The sequence below is a fragment of the Condylura cristata genome, unplaced genomic scaffold (assembly GCF_000260355.1).
Source record: "Condylura cristata isolate star-nosed mole 26May11 unplaced genomic scaffold, ConCri1.0 scaffold00036, whole genome shotgun sequence".
Taxonomy (NCBI): Eukaryota; Metazoa; Chordata; class Mammalia; order Eulipotyphla; family Talpidae; genus Condylura; species Condylura cristata.
This window is the reverse complement of record NW_004567137.1, coordinates 11,581,359-11,591,234: the sequence shown is the minus strand read 5'-3', so window position 1 is coordinate 11,591,234 and position 9,876 is coordinate 11,581,359. Positions and strand designations below refer to the sequence as shown.

Genomic DNA, 9,876 nt, shown 5'->3' with positions numbered 1-9,876 from the left:
ACTCAACTAACACAATGTCCTTTTTAGATCCTATGGTGTTGAACTTTGTCAAAAGCCTTCTCCGCATCTATTGATATGATTATGTGGTTTCTATTCTTCTGTCGGTTGATGTGATGGATTACATTAATTGATTTTCTGATGTTGAACCATCCTTGTGCTCCTGGGATAAAGCCCACTTGATTGTGGTGTATTATTCTTTTAATGCATTGTTGGATTCTGTTAGCTAAGATTTTGTTGAGGATTTTTGCATCGGTGTTCATTTGGGAGATTGGTCTGAAGTTTTCTTTTTTGTTGCTGGTATAAATTGGCTACCATGTATATGTTTATATGTGTGATTTTGAGTTATAAACCTTGGGTAAGGGTTTTGTTTCTGTGTTCATGAAAGATATTGGTTTGTAGTTTCCTTTTCTTGTAAGGTGATTTTTCTGGTTTTGTTATCAGATTAATGTTATCAGAATGATATGTTAATTTTGGACTTATTTTCTTCTCTAATTTAAGAAATAAGTACAATTTTTCTTTAAGTATTGCTTTGGTTGTATCCCACAAATTGTGATGTGTTATGTTTCTATTTTTATTCTGTTCAGAACATTTTCTAACTTGTTATTTAATTTTTTCTTTGGTCTTTGGATTATATGGGTTATTTGGAAGAGTCTTGTCTAATTTGCAGATATTGGGCTTTTTCCCAGTTATCTTTGTATTGGTAACTGTACTTTAATTTTGGTAAAGTTAGAGAACATTCTGCATAATGTAAATTGTTTTAAAATTACTGACTTATATTATGGCCCAACCTGCTGTAGTGTTCTGTGTATACTTGAAAAGAATGTATATTTTGCCTTTGTCAGTGTAGTTTTATGTAAATATCAATTAGGTCAAGTTAACTGATAATATTGTTTACATCTTCCTTACTGATTTTTTTTGTTTATCAGTTATTGAGAGATGAAGTGATATATTTCTCCTTTCACTTTTACAATTTTTTTTGTATATTGAAATTTTATTAGGTGCATACACAGAAATGTTCTCTCTTCTTGAATCGCTGCCTTTACTTTAATGAAAGGTTGTCTCTTTATTCTTGTTCATTTTCTTCCTCTGAAAATTTCCTTGTGTGATATTCATGCTACTTGCAACTTCTTTGATTATTGTTTATGTGGTTTATAGGTCAGTAGTAAGACTACTTTTTTTTTTTTTTTAAGATTTATATTTATTTATTCATACAGAGCTGCGGTACAAGCCAGAGATGCGGAGGGTGAGAGGCTTCACCAGGGACAGAGTGGGGAGCAGAACAGGCAGATCTACGAAGTACACTGCTGAGGGGAGCAGCGGGCGGGTCAGGAGAAGTCTGCCACACCATGTGGTCACCTCCGGGGCAGGCGGGAATTGAACTCATGCGGAAGCGGCTTTAGATTCTCAGTGCTGTGCTTTAACCCGCTGCGCCACCGGGGAGGGCCAGTAAGACTATTTTTTTTTTTTAAAGATTTATTTATTCATTCATACAGAACTGGGGTACAGGCCAGAGATGCGGAGGGTGAGAGGATTCACCAGGGACAGAGTGGGGAGCAGAACAGGCAGATCTACGAAGTACACTGCTGAGGGGAGCAGCGGGCGGGTCAGGAGAAGTCTGCCACACCATGTGGTCACCTCCGGGGCAGGCGGGAATTGAACTCATGCGGAAGTGGCTTTGGCTTCTTAGTGCTGTGCTTTAACCCGCTGCGCCACCAGGGAGGGCCCAGTAAGACTATTTTTAACTTATAATATCTATTGTTAATATGGATTTCTGATAGATTGCCCATAGGTGGCCTTTGCTTTATTCACTCCAAAAAATTGTTTTGTATTTAGTGTTTATACCATTTACAATAGATATATTTACAAATATGATTAAGATTAAAGCTACCATCCTGCTCTTTATTTTCTGTTTATTGCATTTATTTTATATTCCTTATTTCCTCTTTTTCTGCCTTTTGAATCAGTTCTTCTAATTTAATTTCATATGCACTAGAGAATTATTAGGTCTATCTCCTTTATATATATATATATAAAAGATTTATTTATTTTATTCATACAGAATTGGGGTACAAGCCAGAGATGCGGAGGGTGAGAGAATTCACCAGGGACAGAGTGGGGCACAGAGCAGGCAGATGATCTAAGGGGAGCAGCGGGCGGGTCAGGAGAGGTCTGCCGTGCCATGTGGATCTCCTCCGGGGCAGGCAGGAATCGAACTCATGCGGAAGTGGCTTAAGCTTCTTAGTGCTGTGCTTTACCCCGCTGCGCCACCAGGGAGGGCCTCTCCTTTATATTTTTAATGGCTGATCAAAGATTTACAATATACAAATTTAGCTCATCACTGCCCACATTCAAGTAATACAGTTATATTTTATCATTCATATCTTTCTTCTGCTATGTGTTTCCACCTCCTATAGCCTTGGTTAATTTTACTCACTCGATTGTTACTTTTCAGAACTTTGATTTTGATGTACCATGGGGTTTTTTTCATCAGCTTTTTATTTCATGAGGTCTCTGTTGTGTTGATGCTGCAGGCTTATAATTTGAGAGCATTCCAGTTATTATTGGTTCAAATTTTTTTTTCTGTGACTCCACTCCTCTCTTTTATTATTACTGGAAATTCATATACATATAATTTATATTCACACACACACATATATGTATACATACATACATATATATTAGGTTGTTTGATTTTTGTCTCAAAGGTTGTTGACTATTCATTTTTTCATCTTTTCCCCTCTTTTTATTTCATTTTAATCACTTACAATGCTCTGTCATCAAGTTCACTGGCCATTTCTTTATACTCTAATCAGATGTTAATCTTACTCTTTTTCTTATTTCACATAAAAACTTCCATCTCTAGAAGTTACATTTGGTCTCTTTTGTGGCTTTCATGTCTGTTCTCATAATGTTCATGACTATCTTTGCCTCTGGAGCATATGGGGAATATTTATAATACTATCTTCAGTTTTTTGTTTGTTAATGGTATCATCTGTCATTGCTTGATGTGTTTCTATTGATTACTTTTTATTCTATTTGTGGAATATAGTTTTCTGTTTCTTAACATGCATGATGCTCAGACAATTTTAGATCAGATACCAGACATTTCAATTTTTATCTTGCTGGTTGCAGAGTTTTGTTGTATACGTTTGTATAATGTGTTGAGTATTTTTCTAGGGTACAAATTACCTGAGCTCAGTTTGAAAACTGAGCTTTTAAATTTTCTTAGGTCAGGTATTTAGCAGTTGTTTAGACTCAACTAACACAATGTCCTTTTTAGATCCTATGCATTGCCTTATGTCCCCTGTACTTCTTGTTGCTTAGTGTCTGAAAACTGTATTTCATATATTTTATCTGATTGTATCTAATTTAATACAACAGGGTGAATCTGGTACCTGTTACTCCATCATGGCCAGATGAATAAAACACTTTAACACTGAAAAACCAGAAACCTCTACCCCTACTGAAGCAATATGTATGTTTCTTCATTGTCATGAATGACAATGAAACTCAGCCTTCAAACAAATATAGCTTAATTTATTAAGAAGTGATATTATAAGATAACCAAGTGGAATGTCTCTTATACAAATTCCCCCTTCAGTAACCATAATTTAGCATTCACCCTTGTATAAAAGTACCAACATGGGAACTTTGGGAGCCTAGTAGGAGATTGTAAAATCACATTGCAACCCAAAGCGGGATTTTTGAGTTCCTTCCTTCTATGCTGGGAGGCATGTGAGTACAGATCCAATAGTTAAAGGGAAACTCTTGAATCTTAGAAGCAAAGCAAAGCAACTGCAAACAGCAAGTGTTGGTAGTGGTAGATATGGTGACATGTCGTCATTATTATTAAGAACAAATACATTTACATCAGTGAAGTACTGCTTAAAAAACTGAGCTTGTTTATAACGTTATTTTTGGAGAAGCCTGGGCATGAGAGAAATACTTAGTTTATTATATTTGTGCAATCTCATATTCATTTCTGTAATCAGCGCATAGGACTCTGCCAGTATTTCTATGATGCTTAACAGGTCTGGATTTGTATGCATGTGTCCAGGGAGGTTGCTGCTGTTGGTGACTGTGAATTTCACTTTCTTAGTGTTCGACCTCAGATAGCACTTTAGTCAGGCACTTCACATTGTCCCCTTAAGACATTGCTCTTGACAGGAATTAGCTGAGCTGAGAGAATGAAAGAGACTGTGGTCCTAGAAAATAGCAACATTGGAATATAACTTTACCTTTCTTTCCCTTCCCCTCTGGTCAAAATAGACATTTTGAAAATAAATCACTGTTAAATTTATCTATGTGATCCTTTACTAGATAGTTACCTAAACTTCCAGTTTAATGAATTTTTGAGATTTTTCTTCCATACCCTTTGATCTTTTTCTTTCTTTCAGTTCCTTCTCTCTGTTATCTTTTCTTTCTTTCTTTTTTTTTTATTTACTTGAAGGATGATATATATGACTTTCTAGCTGCTTTGAATTACTGCACTCTCCATAACCTTTCATGTTATTTCTTTTAACCAGAAACTTGTGTATACTTTTCAAGGTTCAGCACATGTGCACTATCAAGTGGACTAACTTGTGGCAAGCTATAAGTCTAACATATATAACATGTTTGTTAATGAATAAATGACTGTATAAATGAAGGTGATTTACCACTCTGCTTCCTGTGTATTCATCCCCCTAGCTCAAGAACAGAACCACATCTTAGTCTGCTAATATATGTCAGTAATCATGGTATGGCTCTGGGGGTACTTACACTCTAAGTTCAAATCCTGGCTGTTCTCACTAAATATTGTTCAAAAGCAAACTTGTTTATCTGTGTGGCTCAATATCTTCATCGCTATAATTGGGATCATATTACTTAATCTCTCTTGATTGGATCATTGTGAAGATTTGATAAGATAATAGGTTAAATACCTAAAATACGATTAAGGAGCTTATTTTTATATCACATTTATTGACTCATTAATTCTGCAATTGATTGTATTTCAAGTCTCTCATAAATGACAAAATTTTTGTGCTATTAAAACAAAGACTGCCAGAATGTGAAAATTATTATTTTTATTATATTCACGTAAAATAACTACACCAAGTTGTTCAAATGCATTGGTGAATTAAAGCATCCAACTCTTACAAATTTTTATACATATATCTATCATTTATAAATACACACATATGTAAAAGATATATATTTTCTTCTAAAATAAAGTGCCTAAATCTTGATATGTGGGGGGCATAATAGGGAAAAAAAGAATCGCAGGGTTTTATCAGTTAGACTGTTCTTTGACAATATAAGAATCTGCTTCATACATAGTTATTCAGGTACAGTGAAGTTAAATCACCCACTCTTTTCTGAATTTGCTTAAGTGAATTAGTCTATGCAGAACATTAAAAAAGGACCTGTGGTCAACTTAATGAGTTAGAGTCTAAGTTTGTCTTACTGTGCTTGGCATATAACAAAGCCTTGGCTCCACAGTGAGTGGGTCATTAAGCTTTGTTCTTTGTTTTCCTGTTTTGGGGACTGTTTGTCTTCTAGGTTGTTAAGCAGAGAGAGAAATGACTTGCGAATTTCTAATTCTAAGTCTCCTATTAACATTCAGTAAAATAGGATTTGGTGAAAGCATTCTTAATGTCTTCACGTCACCCCAGGCTTGCTGAGAAATTCCTATTGGGATTGATGAGCTCTGCTACCTCTATTATAATTAAATCTTGCTTGAGCCTAAGAAGAATGACAGTGTAAAGATCAATACATCATCAAGAGAACCAATGCAAATTGAAATGGAATGTTCTATTACCATAGGAAACCTTGTGAGAACATGTTTGAATTTAAGAACAAAATAAAGGTTAAAGAAAAACTCAATGATTTAAGATAATTCAGAAAATCCTTGCTTCAAATAGGAGCCTTATAGAGCTTTATTCCCTGCTCCACTAGCTCAGCGACCCTCCTGTGTGTGTGTGTGTGTTTTATTTTCCATTATCTTATACTTTGAAGAAGATCATATGTAGTTTGGCAAGGAATGGGATTCAAAAATGCCTTTGAAAAGACTTCACTCTATTGAAGCAACGTGAAGGTGCCTAATAATAGCTTAATATGAACCCAGCCATTTCAGAATCTCTGGCAATTACAACTTTAAATTGATTAAAGCATATTCAAGCCGGAATGGGAGAAATTGGCAGCATTGACATTGCATAATACACTCTATGTCTTTTCAACATGTGGGAAGCAGGGGATAATGGGAAGCAGAGATATTTTCTAGAGGACAAGGAGTGGGGTTTTTCTTTTGTGGGGGGGAGAGCAAAGTGGGAGGACAAGCGAGTGTTTCCAATAACCTGACCCATCTTAGCAGGGTCTCCCCCAGCACTGAGCTGCCTAACTACTGATTTTGGTGAGCATCTTGTTAATGGCTTGCTTGACATGTGTGGTGGAGCTGCGTCGCCTTGTCTTGCCCTGGACCATCCTCCTCCGACGCACTTCCCGGCAGAGCTCATAGAATATCTCTGTGATGTTCCCTTCTCCAGTGCAGGCAGAACACTCATAAAAAGCACATGCCAACTCTGAGGCCAGCTTCTCCCCTTCTTCTGTACTAACCTGTCTGGAGTGGTCCAAGTCAGCTTTATTTCCAACCAAGATGAGAGTCACATTCTTGGGCTTTTTGATCTCATCTAGGATGTTCTTAAGTGGTAGAACTTCCTCAAAACTCCCTCGGTCAGTAATGTCATAGACCAGCACAAAACCTTCCCCCCATCGCATGTGTCCTTCTCTCTGTATGGTGTCTTCCTGTTGGCAAGGACAGACTGCAGTCAGCAGACCTAGAAGTCATCGAGTTATAGAGATGCTACTAATGTTAGCAGTAATACCTCACTCACTGTTCTATTCGATAGCGATATGCTCCTTAGATTGGGTAATCTGCCTGGCCAACCTGGCCTTCTTTGTGAGTTTGGAATGGAAGCACCACTTCCACATAGCAAGCTCTTTCAGGGAAGTAAATTAATTATAACTGCTCAGGTTTTTATTTTGTTTCCAGTTGTTTCTTGCCATATATTTAAATCTTCAGTTGTGAAACTACACATTACTTACTTGAGAACATTGTGTCAAAGGCTTTCCTCACTAGAAAGAATTGGCAAATATGCACTGAACAAGTGGCCATAATCCCACTCTTTAGAGATCAGAATTAGAGGCACAGTTTAGAGAAATGGTTTGCTTTTTTATTTAATCTGCTTTTTCTTGAGATGATAGACAAGTAGGTACCAGGGTAAAACAAAAGATCAGTGAACAAGAAGAGCAGTGAAATTGGGATAGAAACTCAAAGGAGGTTTTGCCTTTCTCTGTTTTTCCATGCCAACACTCCCAAACGAGTGCAGTTTCAATGATGATAGAAATTCAGTTGAAGAGGTTCTCACTCTTTCCCCGGGAGGTTACATGAGTGATTTGAAAATGTATTGCTTGTACTGACTCAAATGACTTCTGCAGGCATGTACAACCCTGCTGCCTCTTATCTTAGAAGCATAGAGCACTGGTGGGTCAGAGGATGAGAGCATATATAGTAAGGAGGAAAAGCTTGTGATTACTTTCAAGAATATTTCTTGGGTTAGATAATTCAATTCAAATATTACTGGGAATGTAATCACTGGTAAAGCTTCTTGGAGATTCTTAATGCCTTCTTTCCTCTTTTTGAATCCTTTTGTAATTTTAGAAATGACTGAACTCTAATCAAACTTACATGTTTCATTTTTAAAAAATAAAGTATATATACATGTATATATACTTTATATTTATGTGTACATATATATATACACACACATATAAAAGTATACAGTACATATATATGGCATATATATATGTGTGTGTGTATGTGTGTGTGTATACATACCATTGGTTTATAATACATATCAGCTTCAGGACTATAACTTCACACTTTGATCAGTGTATATACCATATACCACACCACATCCAACAAACAAAGGTCTACTTATTTTACACTATTATCCTGTTGAGTCCTTCTGTTTATTCCTCCACCTCATCGCCTTCCCTTGGTAACCACTACTTTAAAACTAGTTGTTGGTATTGTTCAATGATTTTGTTCAAATTTTTAATAGGATGTGGTAAGGTCTAGAAAGAAGATTAGAGGAGACACTTCTGAAATGTTCTACAAAATGATCTCAGGTCATATAAGTCTAAATGTAATATGTAGTTAATCTCACCTTATATATAGCACATTAAAGACTTTGAGAATGTCTTTCTTAAAGATATCTGTACAGAACATTTCCAAACACATTTAATCATGAAAATCTACTAACATCTTTCTAGCCTACAAAATATAGGTAGGAATTCTACTTTAGTTAATTCCATGTTATGACATATTTCCAAAATTTCCTTTAAGTTTTGGGTAATTAATAAAGCAATATGCAGAGGCAGTTGTGAATACACTAATATATGAAAATAAATAGATAATTAAGAAATGTCTATTTATCACTAGCTAGTTATAGGAAATTATCTTAGGTTTATTCACATTATATACATCTCATTTTTATTTGAATCTGAAAATATGTTAATTGAATTCTTTATTTACCTGGCCAGCAGTGTCTAGTATCTCCATGGTAACAACTTCATCATCAATGTTTGCTTGGTGTCGGTAGGTTGATTCTGAGGGAATGAGCAAAAAAAAAAAAGAAGAAGAAGAAGAGGGGAAAAAGGTAAATAAGTGCACAGCTTAATTTGATACTAAAAACTAGAAATTAGTCACAGAATTATGTCTTATAGCATAAAAGGAATGCACATCAGAAAGGAGAGGATGAAAACAAAGGAATTTTCTACCTCCGTACTCTTCAAGCTCCTGGATTGTAAGAGTTCCAATGTTGGAGCTACATATTTTCACAGGTAGTTTCTTTGCCTCTTTGTATATTTTGTTCCCCCATGAGGCCAGCTCCCTGATATTCTATTCCTTCTAAAATTAAGCCTTCACATCCTCAAATAAGAAATATTTTTTTCTGCAGAATGCATTCTTCCTTGATAATCCTAAAAACTCAGTTTCTGGAAATCACTGTTAATTAATTCCTCTTCTTACAAGTTGACATAGAAATCAAGAGCTGTTGACCTCTATACCAGACCTCTATACCAGAAATGTGGTAGACCTAGAAGAAGAGGAATAGCTACCTATGGGGAGGGGGGGAATGACATGACCATGTAAAGCCTTTAGAAACCCCTGGAACAGTAGAGTGTGGTTGGATTCCAGTATTTGGGGGGTTGAAAAGGAAAAAGCAGGAGAGAGTTGGGTATTGGGTAACATTGAGGGTAGATGGAACAATGTAGAATTCTCTTGTCCACTTTCCCTCTTCAGACATAGAAAGCCTCTCTTCCTTCCATGCCTCTACTAGGGTGAGAAGTTGCAAGAATGCTGGATAACTCTGAGTGTGCCCCTCACCACATGAAATAGAAACTAGAGCTTAGATTCAATATCAGCTCATGCTGCATTATAGGAAAACTCAAGCAGTTGACGTAAAGATATCAACAAATGATTGAAGAGCTGATGAAGGTCACAGTGAAAACTATCCCAGAAAGTATTGCAAAGGATAAGAAGGAAAATGTAAAAGTAAGTTATAAGATATATGGATACTAGAAATAGACATTTTATTATGTCTTACATAAAGTGAGCCTCGAAGAGATAATAAAATACATAGACAGGTGAAAACATTTGAGGTAGTAGTGGCTGAGAATTTCTCAGGGTGGGAGATATGAAAAGTTTCAGGTCAAGGGACTAACAGAATACCTGAGGGGAAAAGTTCCATATCTAAAGTCTCATTATAGCACACTTTAGAGCTATTACTGGCAATGTGGAAAATTTGAAATGATCTAGAGAAAAGGTCAGGACTC

General features: G+C 36.1%; 1 protein-coding gene across 2 annotated transcripts in view; it reads right to left on the bottom strand.

Annotated features, from left to right (window-relative positions):
- Positions 1 to 5,087: 5,087 nt before the first annotated feature.
- Positions 5,088 to 9,876, bottom strand: part of RERG (RAS-like, estrogen-regulated, growth inhibitor) — a 106,106-nt gene continuing 101,317 nt past the window's right edge. For both annotated transcript variants that reach the window (XM_012732787.1, XM_004693249.2), the window contains 2 exons: positions 8,576 to 8,649; positions 5,088 to 6,783 (listed from right to left, as the gene is read on the bottom strand). In XM_012732787.1, the coding sequence (XP_012588241.1) occupies positions 6,376 to 6,783; positions 8,576 to 8,649 (482 nt within the window). In that variant the 3' untranslated portion in view covers positions 5,088 to 6,375. The remainder of the gene's footprint in view (positions 6,784 to 8,575; positions 8,650 to 9,876) is intronic.